Source organism: Mesoplodon densirostris, chromosome 9, assembly GCF_025265405.1.
Source record: "Mesoplodon densirostris isolate mMesDen1 chromosome 9, mMesDen1 primary haplotype, whole genome shotgun sequence".
Classification (NCBI taxonomy): domain Eukaryota; kingdom Metazoa; phylum Chordata; class Mammalia; order Artiodactyla; family Ziphiidae; genus Mesoplodon; species Mesoplodon densirostris.
This window is the reverse complement of record NC_082669.1, coordinates 72896774-72914945: the sequence shown is the minus strand read 5'-3', so window position 1 is coordinate 72914945 and position 18172 is coordinate 72896774. Positions and strand designations below refer to the sequence as shown.

General features: G+C 43.8%; 1 protein-coding gene across 9 annotated transcripts in view; it reads left to right on the top strand.

The window, feature by feature from the left end:
- The window catches only part of ELMO1 (engulfment and cell motility 1), a 576489-nt gene that overhangs the window by 510442 nt on the left and 47875 nt on the right, over positions 1-18172 (top strand). For all 9 annotated transcript variants that reach the window (XM_060107546.1, XM_060107545.1, XM_060107541.1 and 6 more), the window contains one exon: positions 15590-15753. In XM_060107546.1, coding sequence (XP_059963529.1) covers positions 15590-15753 — 164 coding nt within the window. The remainder of the gene's footprint in view (positions 1-15589; positions 15754-18172) is intronic.

Here is an 18172-nt window from a genome sequence, read left to right as displayed (position 1 = left end):
ATGACTTTTGGTTGTCTTAACTAGGGAAGAGGCAGGTTCTGTGGTTAAAAAAAAAAAAAAAAAAAAAAAAGCCTTGGGGTGTGGTTTCTTGGTAGGCACCCCGGATTCAGTGTAAGGCATGTTACTGATGTATAATACTTGTACAACTGCATCATTTTTCTGTGCTTTGGGTCTCACCATTTATAAACTTGCTTATGGAGCCTACCTGCTTCCCAGCCACACCTTCAGACAAAAGGCATTTGTATCAGTGAGTATCTCGAGATGTTCCTTTTGAAGATCTTATGCCAAAGAACAAGCATCTATAACTTTACATTTTCTTTACCAAATGAACTTTACATACACACAAAGTTTTAAGGGTAGTGTTTTTCTTGCCTTTGTACCTTATTTTTCCTTCTCATTTCATTCACCTGTTGTACCATGTTGGTTTGACATCCATTTCTTTACTCAAGATTTCTCCTCTTTGCCTCTTTCTGTCCTTTAGGTGGGACAATAAGGAAGAGTTACATTGATCTTGAAGTTATAGAGAAAATGTCTCAGTGCTAATTAGAGTGCTGGCCTTTTAGTGGTGTCCCAAAACTGGGCACAGCACCTTATTTTAGCCTTTCCAGAAAGGACCTTCTCTCCCTGTTACTGACAGAAAGCATCTCTGAAGTTCCATTGGCAACTCCTGTTCCGAGATTTTAGGAATATTTATTTCCAAAAGATAAATAACCCCCTTTTTAGAGGGCATTTTTTCACTAGCCCATCCAAAATGCTCAATTCAAAAGTTACAAGGATGCCCAAATCCACTTTGTGGGAGAAAATACAGAGATGAAAGGATGAGCCCAATGTTACACAGGAGGCAGGATAAGAAGAAAAATGCAAAGCAAGGTAGGCACTAGGTAATCTGTTTTAGTCATTAGTGTTTGACTTTATGACTTTGTTCCTCTGCTCAAAGATCTTATTTTTTCATCACTTCCTGCAAGATACAGTTCAGATTCTTCTACTTGGCAGGTACAGGCATCCATAGTTTGATCCTGACCTGTCCCTCACAGCTTACTTCCTACCCCTCTCCCTAAGTGAGTAAGAATAAACAATAACCATCATGTATGTCTAGTCTCATAGAAGCTGCTCAACAAACATTCCTTTAATCCTTAAACCACACTGCAAGGTCTGCGCTGTAATCTCCAGGTTACTGGGGATCTGAGGCTTAGGGAGGTTCAGAAATGTGCTCTAGGACACATAGATGGTAAAAGTGAGAGAGCCAAGAATCAAACCCAGTTCTGCCTGACTCCAGGGCTTGCTGTTTTCCTTTCACTAAAGCCAAAGTGATCTTGAGCAACTGCCTTTCTATTGGCTTCGAAAGCCCATCCCCCTCACTTATGTTTTTAGATCTAAATCATACCCATCCTGCAGGACCCCACCCAGAACATGCCTTGTTCATACAATGCTTCCTAACCACCCCAGCTGGAAGTGGTCTCCCCTGCCAGGTAGGAGTCAGGAGCTTTGGGCTCAAATCGCTACTCTGACACTGTCTAGTGTGTGATTTTGAGTAAGTCACTTGATTCTACCTTGGCATATGCTGCAACCTGACCTCTATAGTTCTACCCAATCAAAAGCTGTAGAATTGTGAAGTTATATATAATTTCTTGTATGTGCTAAGTCCTCTATCTCTCTGCCTACCTCACCCCCATTTCCCACTGGCTAGTACAGTACCTTATGCAGAAGGAGAGGCACAGCAGATAGTATTGTGGAGAGACACATCTACTCTTCGTTTCTAACTCACTCCCATTTATTTGTTTGTCTCTTTTATTTACTTAGTCATCCATTCATTTATTTATTGCTAGGGCTGAATTTTTCTGTGACTTCCATGATCCTTCCTGAGATGTCCTAGAAGCCTCACCTCCACTTTTAGACAATATAGTTATTGGTTTGGGAAAAGTTACTGGGCAATACTTAATGCCTTGGGGGCAAGGACTTTTCATTTTTTATACTCAAAGTAGATAAAACAGAAGGAAAAGTCACTTTGACAATATGAGATCTCAGAAAAAGAAGTTTGGACAAATACCGATAAACACTTTTGTAACATTTTCTGTGTCATGGCTCTTTCAGCATCTCATCAGTCCTTGCGCACCTGTGCATACCAGCCCATGGTTTCCAACCTGCACAGAAAAATGGATGGTTACCAATTAATTTAAGTCACCAGGTTTCAAGTTTGGTTCCAAAGGACTATCATCTTCTGTACCATCTTCAGTGACACTTGTCCCCTTTTGGTCCTAAAATCTTTGGCTCCTGCAGGCCCTCAAGCATTCCTTTAGGAGACAGTGATTCTGCTTATGCCATCAGCAGACATCACTGGGCAAAACAGATATCATCTTCCTCCCCCCTAATCCCCAGAAAATTCTTGGACTCTAGCTTTCACCTGTCAGATGTTCATGCTAATTGAAATTTGAAAAGAAGGGAAAAGGCAATTATTTTCAACATCAGAAGGCCTACAGTTTGAACAAGGAGACCCTGTCTTCCCACTATTTTATCCATTCAACAAATGTGTCAGGCCCTCCTGAGCGTTTGGCACTGTTCTTAGGCCCATGGCTAAGTCCTTTCCCTGGACAGTACACCATTTCCTAAGGTGTTAGTATTGGCTTCAATTGCCAAGACCGTAAGTGAGATACAAATACTGTTTAGCTACTGGGCTGAACAACTTTCACAAGGACATAAAACTGAAAATAATTTCAGGCCCTGAAAAAATTTGGTCTGGGTCATTGGGACTTTTAAGAAAGTCTAATCCAAAGTTACTGAACAGTCAAACGTGTTAGATAAGGTTAACTATTGCTGACCAACATCAGTTGCTTCGGAGATGATGGGTGGGTGCTCTTGTGAATACCAAATTCAATTAATTGGTAGGGACTGCCTGCAGACAGAGTCCTGGTTCAGCAGGAAATAAAAGTGCCACGATAGATTAGTCATGTCTGCCATTGTCATGGGAGAGAAGAATGATGGTATATATGCCATATAATTGCCATCTATGCTGTTTCCTCCAAAGGACCCATCAGTAAGGGGAGGAATCACATTCAGGTGAAAGCATGGCAGACCCAGTGGATTTCTGGAAACTGTGGCAATAGCTGCCTGCATCCAGCTGAGAGAGATATAGTGAATGAGCAGAAAGGAAGAGGTATTGAGTGGAAAAAACACAAGGACCATTTCAGATCTGCCTTGGGTGCATTAGCTCCAAACCACCAAATGACTAAGGATTTTGCAGAATCAGGGCATTTTGGGCTGTTTTAATTGTCTGAGCTTTGTGGCCATGGTGGTTGACAGGTTCCCCTTTAAAGATGGCTCACAATTACTTTAGTTTGGGAAGTGCTCTTCTGCCCTGGGACTGTGTAGTAACCAGCCACGGAAAAGAAAAGGCCTGGGGATTTATGAGATGTCACAGTTTACAGCCATCTGGGAGAAATACAGCAGGATGTTGGTACAGTAGTGTGTTAGCCAGAGTTAATCTATCATTGCTACTGTTATAAACACCCTCGTTCCCTCTGCTTAAAACCATCGCACAGATTTGACCCCAGCCTTCACAAAGACGGGCCAGAAATCATCTTTTTTAAGCATGTAACCCAGAAATACAGTCAAATTGACCTTCGGTTTACTAGACTGAGGGGGAAAGTTCCCAGGTATGAGAAATTGTAAAATCCACTAGTGATAAAAAGAAAAATGAGGTATGGTCTCTTCCTTCAAGGGACTCAGGGTCCTACGGGAAACCAGTAGTGAATACATAATTTCAGTACACTCTGAGAAGTGCAGTCCTTGAAGCGATCGGGCAAGAATAGGAAATGTTTGTATGCGCAAAAACCAGTAGTGTGCTAAATCATCACTTTGCTTTCCCTGCCCCCAAATTATATTGGTAACTCATACCCATAATAGCACTTATTGAGGGCCACTGTTATTATTTGTTTACACACCTACCTCCCACTAACTGCCTTTGAGTTCTGCAAGAGTGAGCATTGGATCTGGTTTTTGTGTGGCCAGCACTTCAGCCAGTGATTAGCATGTATTAGATGCCTGACGAATGTTAGCTGAGCTAATACCGGACTGAACATATTCAGCTGACCCTTAAACTACATGGGGGTTAGGACGCCAACCCTCTGCACAGTCAAAAATCCACATATGACATATAGTTTGGGCAGTTCCTTCACATCCGTGGCTCCACATCTAAGGATTCAACCAACTCCCAATCATGTAGTGCTGCAGTATTTACTATTGAAAAGAATCCACGAATAAGTGGATCCACAGGGTTCAAACCCATGTTGTTCAGTGGTCAACTGTACTTCTAAAGCCTCTAATGCAATACCCAGAATTGACAACTTATTAGAGAAAATTTAGAAAATAAAACATACTTACTCTTAAGGTGTTTGTTGATGATTCAGCTGAATCTATTTGGAAATTAAAAAGCATACCATAGTGTTCTAAATTTCTCAACAAAGAATGGTCCACTTCTAATATCACACTGTAAACTATAGAAACAAACATTCGATGTACCATTTTAAAACTGTAAAAACACAAGAAAATACTACATGTTATTTATGGATAAGGCATAGGTGGAATTATAAAAATAGCTACAGAAAGAATATATCTCTGGCAAGAGTAGAATGAGGAGAGGATGATACCTGTGGCATTTTGTATCTTTAAAAAAGACATCGAGGGCCTCCCTGGTGGCGCAAGTGGTTGAGAGTCCGCCTGCCGATGCAGGGGATGCGGGTTCGTGCCCCGGTCTGGGAGGATCCCATATGCCGCGGAGCGGCTGGGCCCGTGAGCCATGGCCGCTGGGCCTGCGCGTCCGGAGCCTGCGCGTCCGGAGCCTGTGCTCCGCAACGGGGGAGGCCACAACAGTGAGAGGCCCGCATACCGCAAAAAAAAATAAAAATAAAAAATAAAAAAATAAAAAATAAAAAAGACATCGAAGACAAACACGGCAAGGTGCTGACATAAATAAAATTGCCGTGGTGGATGACTATCTGCTCTATTATTTTCTGTTTGAAATATTTCATAATTTTAAAGTCTATAATTACTTTTTTATGAAGTAAGACTACTGGGTGGGAAAAAAATATCGCACTCTTAATTTGATGCATACTGAAAGGGAAAAGTATTTGGACAAGTGTGGCGAGAACCTTCCTTCCCTGTATGTCAGAGTTTAGACCAGCGGGCTCTGCTTAATTTAAGTCCCACTGCATGGCCATCCCCCCTGCCCGGTGTGTGTGTGCTGAGGAGCATCCACCAACACTTTGGTTTTGGTGGCACTGTCCTTCCAGAGTGACTTGCCAAAGCAGAGATTCCTGTGTCCTCTGAGTTCGGGAGCCTTGCCTGGTGGCAGAGCTGGCTTGTAGAAGCCAGACCTTGCCTTTCCCACCCCGTATCCCCTGTGGTCTTGCCTGAGCAGTCTGCTTACGAAAAGTTTATTAAATCTCCCTTCCAGAGGGGCGCATTGTCCCCTTTCATTTGTCGCTATTTAACAGCTTATGCAAAGTATGCTGGGAGAACCTAATGTGTGAGGCTTCAGGATTTACCTCCATGTGAGACAGTAGACGATGCATTTCTTTCTTTTTTTTTTTTTTTTTTTTGCCGTACGTGGGCCTCTCACTCTTGTGGCCTCTCCTGTTGCGGAGCACAGGCTCTGGACACGCAGGCTCAGCGGCCATGGCTCACGGGCCCAGCCGCTCCGCGGCATGTGGGATCTTCCCGGACCGGGGCATGAACCCGTGTCCCCTGCATCGGCAGGCGGACTCTCAACCACTGCGCCACCGGGGAAGCCCTGCATTTATTTCTTAATGGTGACTAATTTTAGAATAGTTTGGGGCTGATTTATCTGATATTTTTTCTGTCCATTTTCCATTTAGCTCATTCATTCACTCTGCAAATATTTTTGAAACTCATACTGGATGCTGGGCACACAGAGATGAATTGGGTAAAATCCCCCCGTCCACAGAGGTTGAGACACATGGGGGAAGCTCAACACATGAGCAGACGGTCACCGTTCACTGCTTTTCTTCACACCTTACCCATGAATGAGTGAAGAAGGGCAGTGAATGCATCTCAGATTTGTTGGTAAACAGCCCATATTGTTTAAAGGGGTATCTGTGGATGCCATTGATCCATGAACAGACCTAGGAAATTGCTTATCATTTAGTACCGTGTATTTGGGCATCATCATTGTGGAAATTAAAAAAGAAAACTCCTTTCAGGCTCAGTTACTTCTTCAATAAAATTCCTCCCCTGCTTTTGGGGAGCTCCTAGGAGAGGCAGTCCAGCCCCTACCCCCCACCATGGTCAGCCAGGGTACCGTAGAGCACAGCACCTCGGTAGCAACTCTAGTTTGGGAGACTGGCCTGTTGGGAAGGTCATTCTTTGTAACTTTCAGAAGATTTGCCTAAGTCTTTGCTTTCAACACTTGAAGCTTGACAAAGTATGGCTAAGTTTGGTAAATGAGCATTAGAAAACCAACAGTAGCAGAATTATTAAAAAGCTGTAGCCATTTTCCCCCAAACCTATTGGAAGAGAGTATTTCAACCTTCTTTGCCAGAAAACCAGCCCCGTTGGTTTCTTCCCTTCTCACCATTCATGGTCCCATATTTTGACTGACTTACTTGACATGTTGTTTATTCAAAGCTGTGGATTAAATGCCACCCACTAATATGATTGGTGTGGACTTTGCTTGCCTGAGGCCAGCATCCTCAGACACTGGTGAAAATAGCTTCCTGCTGTCCAACAGAGCCTTAGTTAGCTAACCTGCAAATCTAGCCTGGTTGCTGTATTAATTTGACTCCCCATTTCAGTGGGGAAAGGAAGCTTGGTCACACAACTGTTTGCCTTTTGATCTCTCTCCCCTCAACGGCAGGATACAGAGGGAAGGCAGTGATCCCAAACCTCACCTTTTCTGTTTCCTCTTTTGAGCTGGCTTCCTTTGAATGCTGAAGAAAGTGAGAAGGATGTTTCTTCCATATCCTTTGTTCTTCAACAAAGCCAGCACAAATTGATTTTAAGACTAATTGCTGGTTGAAAGATTTAGTTCTTTTACTGGCTATAAACATGCCTGAAACCTTAAATTAAAATGCCTTCTTGTGAGGAGGAGGGCAGCTCTTAGTGTCTTAGACTTTGGAATGTGAAATCACCCAGATAGCATCTGCGCGGAATCCCAGGTCAGGCATTATATAATGAGTTATTTGGGGGGGGCTATTGGCAAAGCCCTCGGAGCTCTCAGTTTGGATTATGATCAGATTCTCAGGATGCTTGAAGCTGCCTAAGCATCACTACCCCCGCCATCTGATTCCTACTTTATTTGTAGCTAAAACCAGGGGACGTTCTCAGCAAGCAAATAGCAGTACCAAGCAGCTAGCTCCCTTTCTAACTGCTCCGGTGCCATCTGCTTTGCTCTCCGGGTGAGTCTGAAAAGTCATCTTCTATACTCTCTCTAATAATAATCCTCCGTCAGGTTCCCCAGGCCCGTCTGGACACTGCTAGCCACAGGCTTGCCCGCTCAGGGTCGGCACTCGGGCTACTGCCCTGTATCCAGAAACACTGATGCTGATTGCTGCCCAGCGGATTGTGGGTTTACTGGGGAGACAGTGGCTGCCCTTGCTGAAGAAAGCCCTTAAGTGGCACCTGAGCCAGGAAGGCAGATGCTCTCACCACAGTGGCTGTGGCTGCCTCGGTGAGAAGCAGCCCACCGAGTGGAGGTGGCTTCTAAGAGCCCTACCCAAGCGTGCTCAGAGCAGACACTCTCTCCTGACCATCTCTGTGACTTCCCAGGTGAGAGCACTCACCTTGTCCCCACTGTAGCTGGTACCTGAAGGCCACCCCTTGGGGGAACTGAGGGCAGTAACAAGCTGAGGCCTGGGTTCCTCATCTGTAAGTTACATTGACATTTCTGAGGGAAGGTCGCATGTCCCTTTCTCTTTTCCTAGGCAACCATCATAGCTCCTTCCTACCTTCTTATGCCTCCTCATTTAAACCAGTAGCCCTCAACCCCAGCTGCACATTAGTACCCGCTGGGCAGCTTTGTAGAGCATGACCAGTGTCTGGAACCCATTCCAGACCAGATGAATCAGAGTCTCTGGGGGTGAGGCCAGGCAAAGGTACGTTTTAAATTTTGTTGTAGACTGAGGGTTGGGAATTACTGATTTTGAGGCTATTTCTCTCTTTTAATCATTTGTCGAGTCCATCAGTCATAAATTAAACAGACATTTTGTCAGTTACTATGTGATCGGATCATGCAGACTCTGGATATGCAAGAGTGACCAAGGACACAGCCCATGACATTATGGAACAGTCCTAGGATGGGAGAATATGTGGTCCTACATTGCCTTTAGGGGGAGGGCTGCAGGTCAGAAATGGATTTCTAGAATTGAAGAATGAGCAAGTGTTAGAAAGGAGGGCATTAGTCACGGGTGGAAGGAAGAGCACAAGTTAAGGCACGGGGTGAAGTTCAAGGCACTGAGAGGACCTCAGTGCGGCTGGGTCACGGGGTCTGAAGGGTGGTTCCAAGGAGGAGGCATCGTTTGGGGGGGTGGGAGTGGAAGGTAACCACGAGGGCCCGTGTGGTCACACTAGAGGAGCTGGTCTTCACCCGCAGGCAGTGCTGGACCAAGCAAATGATGTGATCAGATTTGCATTTGGGAAATAATCTGGCCTCTGTGAGGAGGGGCTGGAAGGGGGAAAGTTGAAGTCAGAGGTTGTTGGGTAAACCTGGACAGGTAATGGGGCAAGGGTCCAGGGACGAGTCAGTGAGAATGACGTGAAGTAGAGGAAGGGACAGATACTCAAGAGGTGAGTGAACATCACACGACTCCTGAAAACTATAATCCTCAGAGCAAAGTTCCCAACTTTCATGAACATTCAGGTTCCTAAGCCCAGCTAGTTCCATTATTTTGATCATTGCTACCTAGTTTTTCATCACTCACCAAAGACATAATGTAACCCAGAGTTGCATGACGGGCACAGTACATATACCTGGCATCCAGAGAACAGGCCTTGGCTATAAGCAGTTTGCATTCCAGACTCTAACTTGGGAGAAGTGAAACCAATGGACAGTCCCAGTCTACAGCGAACTGTTCTTATTCTCAGCTCTTGGGTACAAATCTTGGCTTTTAACGTGATGCATAACAAGCCTAGTATTTGCTGGGTTCGGAAATGCCATCTTAGAGAGGAACAGTCACGGTGACCTCACTGTCCACGTCACACACAGCACTTTGCATGTAATATCTTGAATAGATTTTTCAACAACCCTGTGGACTCTGTACTATGCTTCCATAGTAACATGCATAGTAGAATGCATGCTATCATGTCAATGCTTCCACTTTACATGAGCAAACTGAGGCTTGAGAAGGGAAACTCACGTTTGCTAAATATCTACAATGTACCTTAAAGGGTGTTAGGCTTCACCTCATTAACAATAACCTGATGAATCCCAAATGATTCGTTCTCCCAGTTTATAGATGATGCAAATGAGTCTGGGAGGGATTGAGTGTCTTGAGGAAGTCTGCAGCCTGGCTTCAAAATTGTGTGCGCTGAGCTCTAAAGGCTGTGAAACTATCCTGAACCCAGTACCCAACTGTTTGCTGAAAACGACCACCGTGGGCTCCAAAAGCATATTTTCTTTAATACCTGAGTCATGCACTGCCTACCTTCTGCCTTTGCTCTTGTCGGTCCCTCTGCCTGGATTCCCCTTTCCTCTTCCTTCACCTCATAACTCCCGTTCATCCTTCAAGTCCCAGCGACAATTGTCTCAACCGTGTAGACTTTGCTGACATCCCTCCTTTCCCCAGCTGGACCAGGAATAAAGATTCCTTCACATGTGTCCCAACCTACTTTCTATTATTGAATCCCATCATACCTCCCCAAATCCTCTGGTGATTTATCATTAGTAACAGAAGAAACAATCTACGGTTTTCATCTTAACCAGCAAAGCCATCCACCATCTGCCCAGCCTTACACTTGCAGCCCCACCTCACTCGTCCAACTAAACGAAACCACCAGCCACTCTTCCCCACCCAGAGCTGTACTCTCCTCCTTCCGAGCCAAGGCTCATGCTGTTTCTCCCACCAAGACTGGCTCCTTCCCTGCACCTCTTTGTGTCCACATCTTGCTTCTCCTTAAGCCCCGGCCAAAGTCCCCATGCTGTACCCTCAGCCCACTGGCCCTCGAGAGGGGCTCTGTAAGTATTTGGGGGGTAAACACCTTGCCCTTACCCCGCTGTGACGTCACTTCCTCTCTTGGGGGAGGCAAGTGTGTGCATGTCTTTCACTCTCCCAGACCAGGACTTCATTGAGCACAAGCGCTCACTCACAGGGCCTTGTACAGTGTAGGTGCTCAAAAACAGTTGTTGAATGAATGGATGAACGATGCTGGATAAAGCTGTGGCTCTAAAGGCAGGGTCAAAGGGGACGAGACCACAAGCATATGGAGACTCCGTGGATCCAGAGCACATTTCAGTTAACAACGATGAAACCAGAGCGTACAGTTAGACCAACAGCATGCTTGCTTCTATTCAGGGATCCCCAGCACTTACACCTTTAATCCGCTCTGAGGAGCCAAAAGGTTTTCTCCATTTGAAGTACAAGTAATATCTTGTGAGACCCCCCCACTTCTTTTGTATTTAACATGTGACATTATTACAGCAAACATGTGCTGGGAAAACTCCAGAAGCACATGGCTCAGACTGCAGGCACGGTTCGGGCCTTGATTAAATAATGTCAGTACCAAATTCAGATTATAAGAGTATGTTTTCTTTGAAAACACACTGTAGCAAAGCACGTGTTGTAATTAAGCAAAGTTTTAAGTTCATTGATTTGCTGATGCCTCTGCAGCACCATCTGTGGGTTTTTCAAACAGTGATTAAAGGTCTGATAATTTGCAAAGAGGACAGAGTTAAGGATGGTGGTTGTGGGAGTCTTGATTTAAATCGCACGCATAGAGCATTAACAGAGACTTTACGCCATCAATTCTAATCCTTGTAGAAGCTACTTTGCAAAGGAATAGAAGACTAGTTGACCTGTCTGTCTATTTTGTCCCTTCTTAAGAAAACAGTGACATCTATCATGGGGGTCACTGTGCTTGGCACACGGAGTGACCATAGAACAATGGTCAATGGCCAGTGCCAAGCAAAACTGTGAAGTAGGCAAAACCAGTCTTTGGCTGCTGTTTTATGCTGTATACCTACCACTTTCATCCCTTTCCCTAGGGCCAGGGCCCTCTAGACCTCGTCTCCCTTATCAACCTGCTCTTAGGAAATGGGCTATATTTTCTTCAAATTGAAGTGTAAATGATTGCTGGGGATTTAAAGGATTGTTGCACTTATGGATGCTTACATCTAGCAGGGATCGAAGTCTTAAGCTAGAGAAATGGAACTCTAACTGGATTTTAAGCATAAGATATAAGTAGGAGCTGCAAAGTTTCCCATACTTACATAGGGGATTATCATCATTTCCATGCAAAGGTACAACCATGAGCATATAAATGAATATGATTTTTTAAGTTATTTCTTATCAAAGCAGCTTTGTTGTTTCTATCCAGCTTCCTTCTATTTTTTCTCCAATCTGGGCAACCTCAGCCCCATAAGCTGGTACTCCTGCATACTGCATTGCATGTATTTGTTGAGATCTTTGGTTGAAAGTGACAAGAATCCCATTCAAACCATTTTAAGAAAAGAAAAAGGCTTATGTAACCAAACCAGCAAACGTCAGGGTCGAACTGATTTTGTGGTTGAATATGGCGTCACCGTTAACACATTCTTTCACACACACACACACACACACACACGAACTTTCTTCCATCTGATTCTACTGGCATTGGTCTCATTATCTTCCACTTTCCCGAATATTAAGGGACAGTCTTAGAGGTCTCAGTTTGAGGGGAAAAGCATGCTTCAGCTATGCCTCAAGTCAAGTCAGGAAAGTCTGGGGAAGGATGCTGATTGGTCAGTTCATGTCACATGCCCACTTACTAGCATGATCATTGTGTCTAGTCACATGTAGTGTGGTGACTGTCATCTCTGACACCCCTTAAGAAACACATGAAAAGGGGAATCACCTGGCCCTCTGGGCTTCTGTCTTCTTATCTATAAAACAAGGGGAGTGGAGGTAGCTCTAAAACTCTCTCAGCATTAACCTGATTCTATTTTAAAATCTCTTCATCATTTTTGGCATTCAAATGGCTATATCTTTGTCTCTCTTACATGTCTTACCTCCCACCAGAAGGTCAAATAACATTAGGAGATGACAGTTACCTCCTTGGCTCAACTCAGAGTTTCTCTAAATGAGGAAAGGGGCAGCTCCTGTGGTGCCCCTCACATGAAACTGCAAAGTGTTATAATTCAGCCTGGACTAAATTTAGCCACCATTTATACTGCATGATATGAGATGGTAACAATTTCAAAATTTGTGAAGCATTCCAAATTTAGCATTTTGCCTGAGTAAATAAAGAAGGAGATCAGGTGGAAGGTCAACTGGAAATTTAGCATATTGCCTGAGTAAATAAAGAAGCAGATCAGGTGGAGGGTCAACTGGAAATTTTCCTCTCTGCCCTTATGCTGGGGGCATGAAACAATGTTTATGTAACTGGTTCCAATTCAGATACAGCCCAGGTTCCAAGTGGCTAAGATGTGGTCATTTCCATATTATTTACCTACTTCCATACCACTGAACAGCCATTCTTTCTGCAAAATCCATGTGATGTCTTCTTCTTTGAAATACCATCCCCCCCTGCCAGCAGTGTTCATCAGTCCACCTGCCTTGTCTCATCCACACTTCTGCTGTCATGATCTTTGTCCATCCTGGCTCTCTTATTAGACCCTTCGTTCACATTAAGGCAAGGGCCTTAATGTTCCTTATACTGTCCACCCAGTATAGACTCATGGTAAGCACTCAGCAACACTTGCTGTATTGACATCACAAATAATGCTTCTCAAGCAAATTTTTGTTAATAGCTTCTGTCAATACAGTCTGATTTATAGTAAGCTAATAACCAGTTGAGTTATACTGAAGAGAGCAACCCAGCCATGGCCCTAGAAACTCCCAGGAGTCAGTGGTCTGGAAGACAGTTGCCTTCATGCCTTTATATCACTGTTGTCACCAGCAACCTCTTCTTCACAGGGCAAGCATGGCACACAGGTCCTCTGAGAATAGTGGTGCCTACTGGATAAAGCAGATCCATAAGTGGATGATACAGATCTGTTATCCTTCACTGTTTCGTCTGAAGTTTCCCAAGATTCCTGCCATTAGATTTATTTCTTGTGATAAAATATTGCTTCCCAGATAGCCCCTATGAAAATGCAAATAGGTTACCTAGTAGAGGGTATTCTGACTGTGGACATGGATTCCTAAAGGTCAGAAGCATATAAGGAAAAATGAGGGTTGATATCACTTGAAAATAGATAGACCTGTTTGTCTCACAGCCACCTATGACTCGTCTTACCCTCGGTTCAGCCATGTTCAGTTGACTAAAGGGAAAATGCGGTTGACGTGGGATTCCTGGTTGCACGAGGACACTGCAAGCAATGTGTATGCAGATGACTAAAGAGTGAGAATATCGGGCATCCCTGAGCTGAGGGGACTCATGGGCTTGTGGGTTCCCCTGATGCTCAGGTTTTTCTGAAGGCATATTGGGTTTTGCTACCAAGGAGGACTGACTTTCTTGTTCAGCCTCCTGATGTCTCTAGACCCCAGCAGATCACTGGACAGGTCCTCACATGATAGGACAGCTATAGGAGAGACATACACTTGGAGAAAGCAACCTGCACCATCAGAGAGGGGACAGCACCATTAAACAGAGCTCAGCAAGCACAAGGAGCTGTCCCATGTTTGGAGGATATTTCAGCTGTCAAATATGTCCCAAGGTAGTGAGATTTTTCCCATCACCTGGCCATCAGGCAGGTTTGAAAGTTCTGGATCGCCACAGTCTTTTCCATGCTGTAAAACTGTTACTTCTATTACAATAACATTTCATGAAAGTGGCATTTTGGTGGAACTAGTCAGTGAACAATTACTGAAGTATCCACCATGCGTGAATGGTTGAATGAACAACTGATTAGAAGCCATAGGAGCATACTGAGATCACATTTATAGTGACAGGAGAGGGACCCAGGGCTGTTCAACACCCAGTGTATGCTCTGCCCACCATACGGGTATCTTAGAATTCAACTAGATATCTGTGACCTTGGACAAGTTCTCAATCCTTCTCAGTCTCCATTTTCTTACCTTTTAAAAAAATTTTTTATCTTATATTGGAGTATAGTTGATTTACAGTGTTGTGTTCATTTAAGGCATACAGCAAAGTGATATAGTTATGCATAGTCATATATCTATTCTTTTTCAGATCCTTTTCCCACAGAGTACTGAGTCCATTTTTCTTACCTTTAAAATAGTGTTTAAAAACACCTACACTACTGTATTGGAAAGAGGATTAAATGGGGTGATGAACAGCAAAGTGCCTGGCACAGAACCTAGCACCTAATTGAGGTGCATTTGTGATTTTTTCTTATTTGTAAGTTGCAAACAACCCAAAAATGGTGGTATGGGGTGCAGTATAATACAGTGTTTACAGTCCTAAGTTCAAGCCTCAGCTCACTCACCTACCAATCAGCTGTATGATTTTGAACTAGTTAACTTAAGGTTTCGAAGCTTCAGTTTCTTCATATGGAAATGTAAAAGATGATAATATCTACCTCGTGGATTTGAGTAGATTAAGAGAAGGAATATATATAAAACATTTTCCATAGTATCTGGCACATAGTAAGTACGTTATCAAGGATAACAATTGTTGTTCTCATCTGTAATGTGAGATTAAAAAAAGAAGCAGCAAGATTACAGTCTCTTGGATGCCTCTGTGTGTGTTCTGGTCTTTTCCTGCTCTAGATATTCTGATGAAGATGAATCCACATTAATAGAGGCAATGGTTAATTGCCTCCTTGTGGGCTGGACCTATTCTAAAGAAGAAAATTACCATATTCTTCTTTCTTGAGGTTTCCAATGGGATATATCTATTCTAGTTCAGTAGACCTCTTTTTTTAGTGCCTGGCTCAAAGAGGCAATACCACATGCACATTTCCAAATACATCATTTGTATGAACACTCAGGCCTTAACTACATGGGGAAAGCAATCCAGGAGGGGCGGGGGTGGGTATTATTTCACATTCACTTGAACCGGTGCCAACCAAACTTCCACAGTTAATTGTGTCTCAGCGATTTTCTCCTGGAAAAAAATAATGATTATGCAGACTTCTAGCTGTTGCTTGGACTTCTTTCATTCTTGAATTTGCATTGTTTACAGTCACATAATATATCAAGCAAATGAATATGCATATATCCTCCCACCCCAAGTCTCCCACGGTCCCCCCCATTTCATAGTTAGTCAATTCACCTCCTTCCTTGCGGTTCCAGTGGTACAGGAGATAATAGAAGCTGTACATCATGGTAGTTGACTCTTCGGAAAAGCACTCTTGAAGTTAGGGCTGAGAGTGCAAACTAAAGGGCTCAGTGGGTAGGGAACCATTATCTGTGGAAGACTTTTCTGAATGGGTAAGGTCAACCCCCAGGAAAATTATGGTCTTCCTTTAATCTCACAGGTAATGCAGGTGGTGAAGGAGCAGGTTATGAGAGCTCTTACAACCAAGCCTAGCTCCCTGGACCAGTTCAAGAGCAAACTGCAGAACCTGAGCTACACCGAGATCCTGAAAATCCGCCAGTCTGAGAGGATGAACCAGGAAGATTTCCAGTCTCGCCCGATTTTGTAAGTTACCCCTGACCTCTACCTTCTCAAAGGCTCTGACACACCATTTCTAGAGTGAAAGCTTATCAAGCAGCTGAGCTGTATTGTGAGCTCTTTATGGAAGGCCAACAGAAGAGGTCTACTCAGTTCCTGAAGTCTCAGCAACTCCTTGAGAAAAGCTGGGCAGGGGTGGGCTAGGAGGAGGTAGGGACAGGTGCTGGCAGGAGGATCTAAACCAAGAAGTGACCCAGTTACTGACGAGTCCTCTAAGAATTTGCAGCTGAAAAGTTTGAAACCTTTTGTAATACTTGGGACAATTCTGTTTTGCCCATGAAGCTATATTCTGTGTAGGTACCCTTGAGTGGCAAGATGTTCTTCCCCAGCCCGAGTGAGACCTACCAATAATTAAAGCAATATGAACATTGAAGTATCATGAGTAGGAGGGAGGGAGAGCCAGCTTGAGAGGAAGAGAGAGACCCACTTTCTCCCTGCCCTGTTGGCTCTGCTTTGAGTCAGAACGTCTCATATGGCTCTTGGGACTATCAACCCACAGGCCTAAGGTGGAGAATCAGGGGACCCCCCCTTTTTTTTTTTTTTTTTGCGGTACGCGGGCCTCTCACTGTTGTGGCCTCTCCAGTTGCAGAGCACAGGCTCCGGACGCGCAGGCTCAGCGGCCATGGCTCACGGGCCCAGCCACTCCGTGGCATGTGGGATCCTCCCGTACCGGGGCACAAACCCATGTCCCCTGCATCGGCAGGCAGACTCCCAACCACTGCGCCACTAGGGAAGCCCAGGGGACCCCTTTTTATAGGACTTTGTATCAGATGCACTTGCAACGGTTGTGTAATTTCATGAATCTCCATCTTTAAGATGTTCTGAACCTTGAACATGAACACTGTTTTAGACTGTTTTGTTTGCTTTATCTTTCTTAGTATTGGCCTCTTTATCTTCCCTTGTTCTTTTCTAAGAGCTAGGTCAGCGCTGTTACCTTTATCGTTTTTAGGGAAGGGAATAGGAAACAGGGTTGGGGGTAAGGAAAGTGTTTAACGTTTATTCTTTTTTGTTGTTGTTGTTGTTGTTGTTGTTAATTTTTTTATTAGTTTCTGCTTTATAACAAAGTGAATCAGTCATACATATACATCTGTTCCCACATCCCTTCCCTCGTGCATCTCCCTCCCTCCCACCCTCCCCATCCCACCCCTGCAGGCGGTCACAAAGCACCGAGCTGATCTCCCTGTGCTCTGCGGCTGCTTCCCACTATCTATCTACCTTACGTTTGGTAGTGTATATATGTCCATGCCTCTCTTTCGCTTTGTCACAGCTTACCCTTCCCCCTCCCCATATCCTCAAGTCCATTCTCAAGTAGGTCTGTGTCTTTATTCCCGTTTTACCCCTGGGTTCTTCATGACATTTTTTTTTTAATTCCGTATATATGTGTTAGCATACAGTATTTGTCTTTCTCTTTCTGACTTACTTCACTCTGTATGACAGACTCTAGGTCTATCCACCTCATTACAAATAGCTCAGTTTCGTTTCTTTTTATGGCTGAGTAATATTCCATTGTATATATGTGCCACATCTTCTTTATCCATTCATCCGATGATGGACACTTAGGTTGTTTCCAGCTCCGGGCTATTGTGAATAGAGCTGCAGTGAACATTTTGGTACATGTCTCTTTTTGAATTATGGTTTTCTCAGGGTATATGCCTAGTAGTGGGATTGCTGGGTCATATGGTAGTTCTATTTTTAGTTTTTTAAGGAACCTCCATACTGTTCTCCATAGTGGCTGTACCAATTCACCTTCCCACCAGCAGTGCAAGAGTGTTCCCTTTTCTCCACACCCTCTCCAGCATTTATTGTTTCTAGATTTCTTGATGATGGCCATTCTGACTGGTGTGAGATGATATCTCATTGTAGTTTTGATTTGCATTTCTCTAATGAGTAAGGATGTTGAGCATTCTTTCATGTGTTTGTTGGCAGTCTGTATATCTTCTTTGGAGAAATGCCTATTTAAGTCTTCTGCCCATTTTTGGATTGGGTTGTTTGTTTTTTTGCTATTGAGCTGCATGAGCTGTTTATAAATTTTGGAGATTAATCCTTTGTCAGTTGCTTCATTTGCAAATATTTTCTACCATTCTGAGGGTTGTCTTTTGGTCTTGTTTATGGTTTCCTTTGCTGTGCAAAAGCTTTGAAGTTTCATTAGGTCCCATTTGTTTATCTTTGTTTTTATTTCCATTTCTCTAGGAGGTGGGTCCAAAAGGATCTTGCTGTGATTTATGTCATAGAGTGTTCTACCTATGTTTTCCTCTAAGAGTTTGATAGTTTCTGGCCTTACATTTAAGTCTTTAATCCATTTTGAGCTTATTTTTGTGTATGGTGTTAGGGAATGATCTAATCTCAAACTTTTACATGTCCCTGTCCAGTTTTCCCAGCACCACTT